The following is a 14,642-nucleotide window of genomic DNA, read 5'->3' on the forward strand; positions in this document are numbered from 1 at the left end:
GTCGGCAAGTGGTTAAGCATTGGCGCACTTTTTTGCACAATTGCGCTCATTTGCACTCGTGATGAGGCGTAAATTACTGACAAAAAATGCTGTTTTTTCTATTTTCTTATTTTACTGAAGAATGCACAGCGTTTGTTTACGCGCCTGTGTGCATAGGCACATTACAATTAATAAGCTGTATTTTTGCTCAGTACAAAAAAAAGCTGTACTGACTAGATTTGAGTCCTCGTTTATTTTGAACAATTGGATGACTATGTGCCATGCTATATTAGGCTGTTCTTCATATGTTCTATGAGATACTTTTATTAGTCAAGATATGTAACTTTTTCAAAGATCCTTTATTTGTGGAAGGTTCCCATTATCTGTTCTCCTTCTGGGTCACAGCTTGAACCCATTAGGGGTGACCCATAGGGAGGACACGGACACACTATTCCTATTATTACAACCCCATTGAGTTCCACTTCTACATTATTTATTATACTTATTAACTGTTCATTATCGCTCATTGACTCTCTCTATATCTTGTATACCATTTGCCCACTCTATATTTGGACTCTATCTTCTTTACATTTTTGTTGTATCCTTTTAACACTTCTGTTTTATCTATTGTATGTACATAGCTCTAATAAAATACTTTGAACGAGAAAAAAAAGCTGTACTGAGCTTTTTCAAGTTGTAGTGTGCAAGAGGCCTTAACCATTCATTTTATCGTTTATTCGGCAGAAAATTTCCAAACTTTTCCTTGTTTTTTTTTGGGGTAAAAAGGTCACAACCGATTACTAATTTAAGCCCATTAACTGGCCAAAAAACGAATGAACTGTCCAAATTACCAAATTTCGTCTAGGGTATGGCCACCATTAGACTGCCAGAGTGCAGAAGGTTGCAGGGACCAGTCTAGTAGTGCAGAGGAGTCTTCGGGAGCAGTGTCAAGTATGTAAAACTGCTTTACCAAGTTTCCTAGATGGGAACGAGCATTTAACCCTTGCACTACAGGCTCAGCCCCACTGAAAGGGAGCATTTTTACTTTTCCAGAAGTTCAGATTTAACACTAATGAGTATTCTTATTTAGGGCTAGTTGTGAATTTTTGATTCACCAAACAAATTTTTTATATCACCGATTCTATTATCATCACTATTCAGCTGCAGTTTATTAATATACTGTATGTATCCCATGATTATTCCATTATCATTTAATGAAGAGCAGGTTGCAGACACATATATGCATTTCACAGTGTTATATGCAATGGATGAGGAACATGTCTTGACAAATCATATTTTGTTATACCAACTCAGTGTGTTACCGCAGGTCGGTTCAAAGTGGCAACAGTTGTAATTTTTGTTACTAGGCAACTGCAACCACTTGGACAATATTATAATGTCAATGCATCTTCAAATTTTAACATAAAAAAACTGAAGTTTTGTTTTAACCACTTCAGCCCCAGAAGGTTTCACCCCCTTATGACCAGGCCATTTTTTGCGATACGCCACGGCGTTACTTTAACTGGCAATTGCGCCGTCATGTGTCAAATTAAATTGATGTCCTTTTTTCCCCACAAATAGAGCTTTCTTTTGGTGGCATTTGATCACCTCTGTGTTTTGTTGCGCTATAAACAAAAAAAAACTGACAATTTTGAAAAAAAAACAATATTTTTTACTTTCTGCTATAAAACATATCCAATAAGAAAATGAAAAAAATCGAATTTCTTCATCAATTTAGGCCAATATGTATTCTGCTGCATATTTTTAGTAAAAAAAATTCCAATAAGCATATATTGATTGGTTTGCGCAAAAGTTATCGCGTCTACAAATTATGGGATATTTTTATGGCGTTTTTATTTATTTTACTAGTAATGGCGGCGATCAGCGATTTTTAGCGGGACTGGGACATTGCGGCGGACAAATCAGACACCTAATTGACACTTTTTTGGGGACCAGTGACATTATTACAGTGATCAGAGCTAAAACTATGCACTGTTACTGTACTAATGACACTGGCAGAGAAGGGGTTAACATCAGGGGCGATCAAAGGGTTAAATGTGTCCCTTAGGGATGCTTCCTAACTGTGTGGGAGTTGCTCTGACTGAGGGAAGACAGAGATCCGTTTTCCTGCTTAGTAGGAACATCAGATCGCTATCTTCTCCCCTGTCAGAACGGTGATCTGCCTTGTTTACATAGGCAGACCGCCATTCTGCCTCTCTTCGCCAGACCCGCTGGATGGCTCCCCCTCTGTCCAATGAGTGCGCAATCATGCCCCCTATTGGCTATTGCATGGAATGATGTACAGGTATGTGTTTCCGTGCAATAGTGCTGACCTGCCGCAGTAAACGTATGTTAGGTGGTCGGCAAGTGGTTAAAAAAGAATTATGGGTTTCCAAAAAAAAAAAAAAAAAAACTGGATTTTTGTCAAACCGTAAAATCCTTTTCTCTGATGTTCATTGACGGACATTGACGGACACAGCTCCAAATCTTCTTTGACCCTTCGGTTATGCTGCTCGCCATAGGAGTAGGGCACTAGGTGGAAACAAGTTTGACTACGCCTATAGGGCAGTCCTAGGGGGTATACTCCCACTTCCTGCTACAGGACTTCAGTTTTGTAACAAGCAGTGTCAGAAGTATACATAACCCAACTCAACAGAGGGGTGGCTCTGTCTTTCGTTCATTGACGGACACATATCCATATCTTCTTTGACCCTTGGGATGTCCCAAAGCAGTGTCAACATGAAGGGTGGGAAAACACAGCAATACACATAATTCCCAAAAGGGCTAAACATAGCCAACCACATAAATCAGGAGCTCAACCAGGAACAACTGGAGCTCGCCAACCAGAAAAAATACACCCTCAAGAGACAGGAGCCTCTGCAGCAGCAGCCTGAAAAACTTTGTGGCTGAACGCAGCATCCGCAGATGCGAGTACATCCACCATGTAAAACTTTGTGAATGTATGCACGGACGAGTTGACCATATGGCCTCCAGACCACTGATGCCTGATGACGGAAGGTCCAGGAGGCACTAAGTGCCCTTGTTGAATGTGTCTTAACAGGGAAAGGAGGAACCTGACCCCTGATGGAATAGGTTTGCATCACTGTCTGCCTGATGCATCTGGAAATGGTCACAGCAGATGCGGCCTGCCCCTTACGAGATCCATCTGTAAGAACAAACAAGGAATCCGATTTCTGAATCGACTCTTTCGCCGCCAGGTACACCCTGATTGCCCGAGCCACATCCAGGGAACGCAAAGCAATTTCTTTAGGATGTTTTGGCTTAGGGCATAAGGAAGGAAACACAATGTCTTCATTCAAGTGTAAACCTGAGGTGACCTTAGGAAGGAACGACTGACAGGGACGCAGCACCACTTTGTTCCTGTGAACCACCAGGTAAGGTGACTGACAGGACAACGCAGCCAGCTCCGATACGCTGTGTGCAGAAATTATAGCCACCAAGAAGGCCACCTTCTGTGACAGAGTAAGCAGGAGAAGTTCATGAATATCTTCAAAAGGCGGTTTTTGAAGAACCGACAGTACCAGATTGAGGTCCCACTGCAGTACCAGGGACCTTCCTGGAAGAACAAAATGGGCAAAAGTGCAAACTAAAGTATTTGCAGCCAACGGCCGCTGGAAAAAAACTGCCAAGGCGGAAATCTGGCGCTTGATGGTGCTCAGAGCCAAACGCTGATCTACACCCTGTTGTAGAAACTCCTGCAGACGGGACACCGAAAAGGATCGGGGAGAAAACCCCTCAGACTCACACCAAGAAATGTAAGCCCTCCAAACTTGATGATAAATCTTCCTAGAAGTAGATTTTCTAGCTTTTAACAGTGTAGGAATCACGCAATCCGACAACCCTCTATCATTCAGTACCTGTCTTTCAATAGCCAGGCCTTTAAAGCCAGCGATGCGTACCAAGGTCAGTGAGGCCAATGAAATCCCTTCTGCCTCAATTCTGCGCAGAGGTCTCGGTAGAAGCTGTAGTGGAGGAAAAGCGTAAATCAGACGAAACTGACCCCAAGGGGCCACCAGAGCATCGGCCAAAGGATCCCGAGATCTTGCCACAAACCTCTGAACCTTCCGATTGAGACAAGAGACCAACATGTCCACATCAGGAGTCCCCCACTGTAGACACAGTGGTTGAAACACTTTGCACTCTGAGGTAGTCCGCCTGCCAAATTTCCACCTCTGGAATGTGCACAGCAGAGAGGGCTGGAACATATTGTTCTGCCCACAATAGAATGCTGGCTACTTCTCTGGCCACTGGGGTACTTTTGGTGCCACCTTGATTACTGACATATGCCACAGCCGTGGCACTGTCCGACTGAATCCTTACTAGGCACCCCTGTAGACGATTCGTCCACAGGGACAGGCAAAGCCTAATCACCCGAATCTCCAGGATATTGATCGGCAGACTGGACTCCTCCCGAGTCCATACTCCTTGAGCCAAATCTGTGCCCAAGACACCTACTTATCTGGATAGGCTGGCGTCTGTGGAAACCACTGTCCAGTACAGGGGGAGAAGGGACTTCCCCTGTCGAAGCGAAGGGGAACGGAGCCACCAAATCAAGGATTCCCTTGCACCCTGGTTCAACAGAATCAGATTGTCCATAGATTGAGAATTCTTGTCCCATTTGGCAAGAATCTCCTTTTGCAGAGGCCTGGCATTGAACCGAGCAAACTGAACTGCCTCGAAGGTGGAGACCATCAAGCCCAGCACCTGCATGCAAGTCCTGGGGGACAACTGATGGTTGGACAACAGGAGCAGAATCACATGCTGCAACTTCAGCAGTTTTGCCTCCAGAAGAAACACCCTGGCTGAGGCTAAATCCAAAGTCAGAGTTGATTTCTGAAAATTCCGTTTCCAGCCGAACTCTTGCAGAGTTCACACAATGATGTCCAGATCGTCTTTTAAGACAGACGGAGACTCTGCTCGCAGAAGGAGATCATCCAGGTACCCCAGTACGGCGATCCCCTTCTGCCTGAGCAAGGCTAACACCAGGGCCAACACTTTTGTGAACACCCGAGAAGCTGAGGTGAGACCAAAGGGTAACGCCATGAATTGATAATGTTCCTTTCCCACGGCAAAGCGAAGAAAACGCTGGTGCCTGACATATATTGGGATATGAAGGTAAGCGTCCTTGATATCGATAGAGGCCAGAAAATCCCCTTGATGAAGGGATGCCACCACTGTGTGAATGGACTCACTCCATCTGAAATTTCTGAACCTGCACAAATCAATTCAGGGACTTAAGGTCCAAGATTGGACGGACCTTGCCTTCCTTCCTGGGAACAGTAAACAGATTTGAATAAAATCCCTGAAAACGTTCCAACTCTGGAACCGACACAATTACTCCCTGTGATAGCTGATCCTGCACTGCCCTGTAAAGACCCTGCAGCCGATCCAGGGACAGACAAAATTTGGAAGGGAAGAACTTTGCTGGAGGCAAAGACCAAAAAATTGATCTTGTACCTGGACCAAATCAACTCGTGGACCCATTTGTCTTGAATGAAAGAAATCCACGGGTCTGGAAAGAAGCAAAGACGTCCCCCCACCCCAGATACGGATGAGGGAACCCCTTCCGGTAGAGGAGGGTTTGTCTGCGGGACCAGTGGAACCCACTTTTGATTTACCAGCCCAGGGTCTCTTGGAACCTCCTGTGAAGTTACATGTGGATTTTGATCCCTTGTCCTGCAAGTCCGCAGGACAAAATGGACCGTTTGTGAGCCGAGAAGAAAGGATCATGTTTAAAACGAGGCTCTTTGCTCTTAGCAACCAGTGGAAGCAGAGTACTCTTACCTCCCGTAAGACCCTTAATGATCTTTTCCATAGAAGCTCCGAACAGGTGGTCTCCTACAAAAGGAAGACTCCTCAACAACTTTTAGGAAGCCTGGTCCGCAGACCAATATTTCAGACAAATCATGCGGCGAAGGATCACAGCCGTCACAGACACTCTGCAGGCTAAAGGGGCCGCATCCAGAGAGGAATCACAGATATACTGTAACCCCTGTATTAACTGATCTGCCTGCTCCGCCAGCTCAAGAGGATGTTGACCCCCTTCCAAATCCAGGCGCAGAAGCTTTGCCCATTCCATTAAGATCTGGAAGACTAAGGTGATGGCAAACTGCGGCCTCAAAATTGAACCTGCCACAGTGAAAGGGTATCAGACTAGAGCGTCAGCTCACTTGTCCACAGGGTCTTTAAAAGACGGGGAACCCTCCATTGGAAGAAGCGTAGCTTTATTCAATCTGGAAACCTGAGAATCCACCACCGTTGGAACTGTCAGTTTCTTCAAAAGGGGATCTTCAAAAGGATACCTCCTAGCAAAATGCTTAGGTATCCCAACCATGCCTTTTTGGGAATCCCCACTGACTTGCGACAATCTCATCGAAATAGGTGGGAAAGGGGAACACCTTAGTCATCTTGCATGGTCTGAGGGTACCAAATTGCACAGACGCAGCCTGGGCTGAGTCCTCCAATTGTAAAGCTTCCCACACTGATACAATCACTGCCTCAACAAGCACCTTTTCATGAGCGGCTGTAGTGGAAGAGGATTCATCCTTCCTGTCGGGGCACTCAGGGTGTGGGGTTGCAGACCCGGTGGGTTGACTCACAGCCACAGCGGCCAAATCCACTTCAGAATCTGAGGAGGCAGAGGATACAGGTAAAAGCGGGGGGCGCTTCTTGCTAGGCCGCTAGTGACTTCAGGACCGCCGTCATGGCTGCCAGGGCAGACTGAGACCCAGAGGGTCCCGCAGCTTCCGAGAGTGGGTCAGGTGGTGACCATTTTTAGCCTGGGGACCACCCACAATATGTAAAAAAAATTGCTTTAAAAAATCCCCCCCACAGAGGCAGCAGTTTTACTACAAGTACCAACGCACCAGTGGCGTTGCTATAGCAGAAAGAGCGAGCTGAACCCACCACCACCAACTTAGGGAAGGACCCAAAGCGCCTTGCTGCTTGCTATGCAGTGATCAGAGAGAAAGAGGAAGTGCTGTCACTGCCACTAGAGGCCCACCGCCGCATCACCGCTCCACAGACTACAAGAAAATGGGTGCCGCATTGACTGTAATAGAAAATTCCGGAACCATGGCCACCGGACTACACAAACACGAAGCTTCAGCACAGCCCTCCACAGAAAAATGGCGCCACGCGGTGCAGTGCCCAGCACCCCCCCTGGCCCTTTAGGTACCTGTAGCCCACCAGGGGGACCCTGGAAGTAGCCTGGCCGCCCCAGGGAGGGGGGACTAAGGGGGGGCAGGCAGCGGTGACATGTGCAGGGTGAACCCACCAGTGAGGGGGAGGGGGGGACACCATGTGGGAAGGAAGGTCTCATAGGGAAGGCCCCGCGTCCACCCAAACATATCCCCACAGGTCTTTTTTAAATGCTATCCTGTGTAATCCCAGCAGGACGATCACATGACAAGAACATAATAGAAAAGAGGAGGATTTTCCTTCACTTCCTGGACACCTATTCTGAAGAGGTACCGTATGATCTTTTATTATTTATATACAAGCCTTGCTGCCCCCTTTTGCCCCTACTGGCAATTCTCCCTCTACAACAACACCCTCTCTCTTGCTCACGTTATGTAGTGCAAAAGCAGTATAATATTTTTAGCATTGAAAAGTTTCCTGATAATAACTTTGGCTATGAAAGATGCATACATTGCTTTGCCATATAAACACCGAAGACTTTTACACATTCACTGTGTTACAATCTGGAATTAAAGTGGATTTAAAGAATATGTTATTCCAACATTTAATATTCCAGATATGTGTCTGTTGTACCATGTACTTGTGTTAAACAGTATTATGTTCTCTTCCTATTACTTCCTTTGTGTGAAATACCTGGTGTTTCCTCCTGCTTTCCTATTTTAAACTGACCATGCTAGGCATAGAAGCACATCCTTCCCAGCATGGTCAGCTTTCAGGCTGTGCTGTGAGAATAGCCTGCTTGTCCTCCAATTATCAGACTTGTGCTGACATGCCACCCCTACTTTTCCTTTAGATCACAGGAGTGCAATTTGTTCTGCACTCCTGTGACTCATTTTCTGTTGACAGTGGGCTAAAGTCAGCTGTCTGCTGACCTCCCTCAGCCAGTTCAGGCTGGGGAAAGAGCTGGACTTTACAGTTGGGATTCAACCAGATGCCTGGACTGGCAGCTGGTTCAGTCCCTCAGCTGCACTGCTGGGAGACTGAGTCAGCTGCTCCTTCCCCTCCCCACCCCAGCGCTAGAGTTAGAACTTAAGGGGCAGAACAGAGAGCGGGTGACTAACAGTCATCCATCTCTGTCAGAACGGAGGAGGAGAACGGAATTATTAGCATTGTTTAAACGCTCAGTTCTCAGTGCAGAGGCAGCGGGGGGGGGGGGAAAGGTGAGTATAAGGGTTTTTTTTATACCCCATAATTCTCTTTTAACTGAGATTTTAGGTCACTGATGTAATAAACACATTATCTGGAATTTGGACATAAATCTACATAGTTTTCCACATTATTTACAAACAAAAAAGCATGAAAATCTTCACTGCATAAAAATGTACCCCAGTGATATGAAAACCCTAAATAGGCTCCCTGCCCCCAAACTGCTCTAGCACTGTTAGTCTGGATCAGCTCCATGGTACAGAACAATTATCACGTATTTGTAATCACATTGATGGCATTGATGGGTGATTTTTGATGGAACTATTCTAAGATGTTCAGATTCTTGATTTGAAACCATTTGATTTTGGCTATTTAGCGTCACTGTCCTGCTCAAAGTTGAACCTGCCACAGCTTCAGGTCTAGCAAACATGCAAAAGGTTCTCTGGAAAGCAATACTCATTGGAAAATGAGTGGAAAATGAGTGGAAAACTCCACCTTCAAGGTAAAGCATAGTGGTGGTAGCAACATGTTATTGGGGTGCTTTTCTTCAGCAGAGAATGGGAAACTAGTCTACATTAAAGGCAAGATGGATGGGTCCAAACATAAGACAATTCTAAAGGAAAAACTGCCTGCCAAGAGATATGAGATGGGGAAAATGCTCACTTTTCAGCAATACAGTGACAATAACACACAGTCACAGATGCATATAAATGGTATAAAACCGCAGAAAATGAATGTATTTCAAGGGTTCCCCAGAGCACTATGGGTTATCTAAAGGGAGTACACTGCTCTTTCATTTCAGGCGAACCGTTGCTCACAGATACCTTGGCTGTACCTATCTAATAAGAAATGAGTTTCCTCCTTGTATTCCTCTTTACCAAGCGGAAAAGGCGTGGGGCATGGACAACAACTAATGGAATGTGAAATTGTAACTCTAGTTTTTATATTCCTGAGGAACTGTTATACCGTATTTGCTGGCGTATAAGACGACTTTTTAACCTTAAAAAAAAAACAGGGGGGTCTTCTTATATGCGGAGTATAAAAAGTGAGGCCTACTTTACATGGCTAGAAACAAACGTCTCTTATAATCTCCAAGTAGGGTAAGTACACAAACGTCCCCAATAATCTCCAAGGTAAGTACACAGGGTGCAATCTCTAAAAGCGCTGGCTGGATGTGCAAGAACACTGTACCGGTATGTACCGTAGCTTCGGCTACATACAGTATACCGTGCTGAGCCAATCACGGTGAGCAATGTAATCATTTAATAAATACAAAATCAGCTCGGCTTAGGGACGTTTGTGTACTTACCCTGCTGGGAGATTAATAGGGATGTTTGTGTACTTTCCCTGCTTGGCGATTAATAGGGATGTTTGTGTACTTACCCTGCTTGGAGATTAATAGGGATGTTTGTGTACTTACTCTGCTTGGAGATTAATAGGAACGTTTGTGTACTTGCCCTGCTTGGAGATTAATAGGAACGTTTGTTTACTTACCCTGCTGGGAGATTAACAGCCCATTCACACTGCCACGACAGGATTTTGTGGGGCGACCTGTGAAATAATTGAAGTCAATGCAAGTCGCCTCCAGGTCGCCCCAAAGTAGTACAGGACCCTTTTTCTAAGTCGGAGCGACTTGTGTCGCTCCTATTAGAACGGGTCCTGTACTACTCAATGGCGAGCGACCGACCGCGACTTGTCAGGCGACCAAGTCGCCTGATAAGTCGCGCTAGTGTGAATGGACCCTAATAGGGACATTTGTGTACTTAACCTGCTTGGACATTAAGAGGGACGTTTGTGTACTTACCCTGCTTGGAGATTAATAGGGACGTTTGTTTTGGGCCATGTAAAGTAGTCCTCACATTTTATACTCCGCTATAGCCCAAAACCTATGTTTTAGCTTGAAAATTAGGGGGTCCTCTTATACGCCCAGTCGTCTTTTATACGCCAGCAAATACGGTATATAGATTTATGCAAAGAAATGCAAATGTGCATACTTAGTATACATACAGTATATATTTTATATTTAATGCCTTTCTTCAAATGAGTTATGGCCTTGAATCTGCCTGCAGCCATTTAACTTAACAATACCTGCTTCTGATGCTGGAGTAGTTCCGGGGTCTGTAGCTGGGGGCTGAGGGCTCTGCTGTGCTCGCTTGTGGAATGTTGGGGATAGTCTGTTAAGGCAAACACTCCATCATCCTCATCCTCCTCCCCTTCCTCCAAGTCAGGGTCATTTTCTTTTAAGTCAAGGTTGGCAGCAAACTCAGGAAGGGTATTTAGTTGATCAATCTGCAATCAGTTAACAAATTCACCAGTATATATAAAATGTAAATAATACAATACAGGAATATTGTGCTCTTGACAAAAACAAAATGGTTTGTTTAGCTGGAATACATATCTTCACTATTATGTAGCTTTTGAAAGAATTATGTTCACAAAATACCTGCTTTAGCTAGCAGAATTTTAGTTTTTTTTTTTTTTTAAAGATACCTATTATGATATAAAGATACATGCAAGATTAAAAAAAGCTAGCTTTCAGCATAACCTCATAATAATTTATCTACCTTAAAAGCTCCTTAATTAGTAGACTTGCGCAACACTGTCCTTAGTCATAACATTCTTGGCTTGGTCTTAGTCTGAGTATCATGGCATCACAGTCTTCGTGGTTTCTCAGTTTATTCCAAAGAAGAATCCAGAATTGCTTAAACAAACTTACTGTACGTCAATAATATTACGAATGTGACTAAGGTTGGGGTAAGGTAGTCCGATGGGTAGAACTGAACATTTATTACACTTTATAAAGAGGTCAGTTCTGTACTGTGATCCATTGTGAAAGAGCACAATATAGAAAAGGTATTTCAAGAAAGATTCAGATTACAGTATGTATTAAAAAAATAAAGGATGAACAATTGTTTATTGCTCTTTATGAACCAGGAGTAATATATGTTTATATACTATAAAAAATATAAATATATATATATATATATATATATATATATATACACACACACACACACACACACAATATCTCGAAGCAATATTTGGTGCGTCCTCTTTTGCCTTTAAAAAAGTATTGACTCTCTTAGCTACACTTGCATATATTTTGGCGAAATTGGCAGGTAGGTTATTCCAAACATTTAACTACTTGCCGACTGCCCCACTTATATTTACTGCAGGGCGGCGGCTCCTACAGGTGAAATCACTCACCTGTATGTCTTCAGGACTTCTAGGTTTGCGCAACCAGCTTCCTCTGTTATTGGCTCCCGCTGCGTCCAATCAGCAGGTTTAAAGGACCCGATGTCTGTCGTGACCCGTCGATTGTTCCTGACAGAGGCAGAACGGCGGCCTGCCTATGTAAACAAGGCAGATCGCCATTCCGTGACAAGGGAAGACAGAGATCCTGTGTTTTTGCTAAGCAGGAACACAGATCTCTGTCTTCCCAAAATACAAGCACCCCCACACAGTTAGAAAGCACTACCTAGGGACACATTTAACTCTTTGATTGCCCCTTCCCTGCCAGTGTCATTAGTACAGTGACAGTGCATATTTTTTTAGCACTGATCACTGTGAAGGGAAATCTCCCCAATGGGGGTAAACAATCTGACAAGGGTTATAACCTTCCTTGTTCTATTCAAAATGGAAAGCCTGCCCGCACGCCCCTGTACAGAAAACCTGAGCTACCGATGCATCTGAAAACAGCCCTTCACATTGGCATACAGATTTTTACACCCATGTGAATGAGGCCTCATAACATTCATTTCACAAATGCCTAAAACATTTGCACAGTAATTATATATATATATATATATATATATATATATATATATATATATATATATATATTGTAAGGGATTAGCTCGGTGGTAGGCGTAGATGACTCCTTGGGGGGTGCGTTTTCACAGAGAAATAGCCCAAAAGTGCTTGCAAACAACAGGTTTATTCTTCAAACAAGTGCATGCAGCAAAAACATCAAAATAAAATAAAACACAAAATAAATCCTGGCCGCTGTGGGCGTCTACCTTCTCACAGCTGGAACCTACCTAAGAAGTCTTCCCAACCTACTGTTGGGCCGACACTGCTGATCCTACAGCAGACACTCAAATGTCCATTTGTTTGCTTTTCACACAGCACAAACATTGTCCATTGAACATGTCCCTTTGTTTTCTTTCACACAGAAACACTTCGTCTTCTCACCTTTGAGACGTCTTCACTCGTTTTTACCCTCCTGAGCGCACACCGCTTCAGGAGGTCTTCCCCATGCTCACTCAGCTTTCAGGGGGCACACAGGACTGTCCTCTACCCACATGGCGTCAGGATGCAGCCGTTTGTCTGCCTTCCTCTCCCAGCCCACACGGCGACAGGAGGCAGCACTCAATAGATTTTCTCTGGACAAATTATAGAGCCTTAACTCCCTCATTCTGAACAGGTGAAGGCCTTTCAACTTCCTGCTGGCTAGCTCTGTAGCCAACACCCTAAATTAATTAATGGACTTTCTAAATCAGGTGGAAATGTATCTCCTTCCTGTGACTACATTCCCAGATCTAGCTGACTTCCTGTTACATACCCCCCCTCTTGTTTCAACCCTAGGGTTGGGACACAGATTTCCAGGCACGCATGTGTCAAGCACTGCTGACTCACTGATAAGCCTCCTATTATCCTCAAGCTTCCGGATGAAACTGTTTTGTCATCTTCATTGACGGATTTCTCATAAATGCCACACAGTTTGTCTCTCATCTCATATACACATTCTTCAACTGCATTTTTGGCATCATTTCGCTCCTTCTCGTTTCTGTCATCTTCATTGACAGCTTTCTCATAAATGTCAGACAGCTTGTCCCTCATAACCGTCTGTCCAATCCACCACGGAGGACCGTGATCCATAGGCAACTCAATTGGGCTAGTCTTAATGTCTTCAACATTCTTAAGACGCCTCTCTCTGCAATCCATAAATGTTTTCCACAAAACTTTGAGAACCTTTGCTTCACTAAGCTTTGTTCCAAGTAGGGACTCTTGACATCCCTCTGTGACTTGAGTTGCCTCTCCATACAGCTGTACACAATCATTGACTTTTTGTTGTAAAAGGGAATGATCTTCCTTCTTGAGCTTTGCTTGCTCTAAGATGCTGTGCAGAGGATTTTCCAATTGAGACAACAGGCTGTCACACATTTCTTCAAAGTGACCCCTGTTCCTTTTCCCAGAGATATCAATATCATTCAAACATTTCATATTCATAGGCAGATCTGAAGCATTTGCACTCATCAACTTCTTAAACTTTTCGCCATCCTGAGCGAGTCGCAGTAAAGGCCTACTATTTGATTTGATATTCAGTTTATATTTCTTGCCAAACTCTTCACAGAAGTAGCCAACCAGAACATCATCAACTTTCCTTCCACCAACATAGGGGTCAAAGGCAACAACACAGTTGAACCCAGCGATCTGGGTGGTATCCATTATAGACCTCCTCTCTGCATCAGTGAAGAAGCATGGAACTGCAACACATTCTTTTACAGGTTTCTTCAATGCCCTTTCTGCTGAACTATTTGACCGCTCAAGGTCACCTAGTTCTTTTTCTCTATCTGAATTCCACATGGAATGCATCTCAAGATCACGATCAAACTTCTGCCACCCGTCTTTCACCAGTTCCATTTTGGAAACACTCCCTGAAAGGCACTTATTCATTTGCTTCACGTTTTCACCAACAGCCTTAGTTTTCTCCACTAGGTTTTCAGCCTGGACTGAGAAATCACCACATTTCTTACTCAGCTCCTTTGTTTGCTGAAGCTCTAATGATACATTTTCCAATGCTTGAAGTTTTTGAAGGAACGGTTTATTCCAAAGGGGTGATTCAAGCCACATGTCGTCACATTTCTGAGGCTCACTCAGGACAGACCCCAAAACACTGATCCTTTTAAAAACTGCATCAGGCACACTATCCCCTCTTTGGGACAGATCCTCTGTTGCCTGGAATTCCTCTTCCAGTTCCTGCAACGGAATCTTCATCTCTTCTAGTTGCTGTTCTAAGGCTCGCTTAGACTTTTCTAGCTCCTGAACGCTTTTCACAACATCATCCTTGGAGCTGACCAATTCTTCCATTTCTGTACGCAGCTGTTTAACACTTTCTAGTTCAGCCTTACACTCTAGAGCTTCCTCCAAAGAGCGAGCCAAGAACAGGGCTTTGCTCTCGTTATCACGCACCTCCGTTTCTGCACGTGCGCGTTCTTCTGCATATTTTGCAGACACATTCTTCTCTTCACCAAGCATCTGATCAAACTTCTTTTTCACATCTTCAACACACT

General features: G+C 44.2%; 1 protein-coding gene across 4 annotated transcripts in view; it reads right to left on the reverse strand.

Annotated features, from left to right (window-relative positions):
- Nucleotides 1–14,642, reverse strand: part of MTCL1 (microtubule crosslinking factor 1) — a 282,099-nt gene that overhangs the window by 89,042 nt on the left and 178,415 nt on the right. For all 4 annotated transcript variants that reach the window (XM_082259550.1, XM_082259551.1, XM_082259549.1 and 1 more), the window contains one exon: nt 10,435–10,635. In XM_082259550.1, the coding sequence (XP_082115676.1) occupies nt 10,435–10,635 (201 nt within the window). The remainder of the gene's footprint in view (nt 1–10,434; nt 10,636–14,642) is intronic.

This window comes from Pelophylax lessonae (assembly GCF_965119305.1).
Source record: "Pelophylax lessonae genome assembly, chromosome: 5".
NCBI classification, from domain to species: Eukaryota; Metazoa; Chordata; class Amphibia; order Anura; family Ranidae; genus Pelophylax; species Pelophylax lessonae.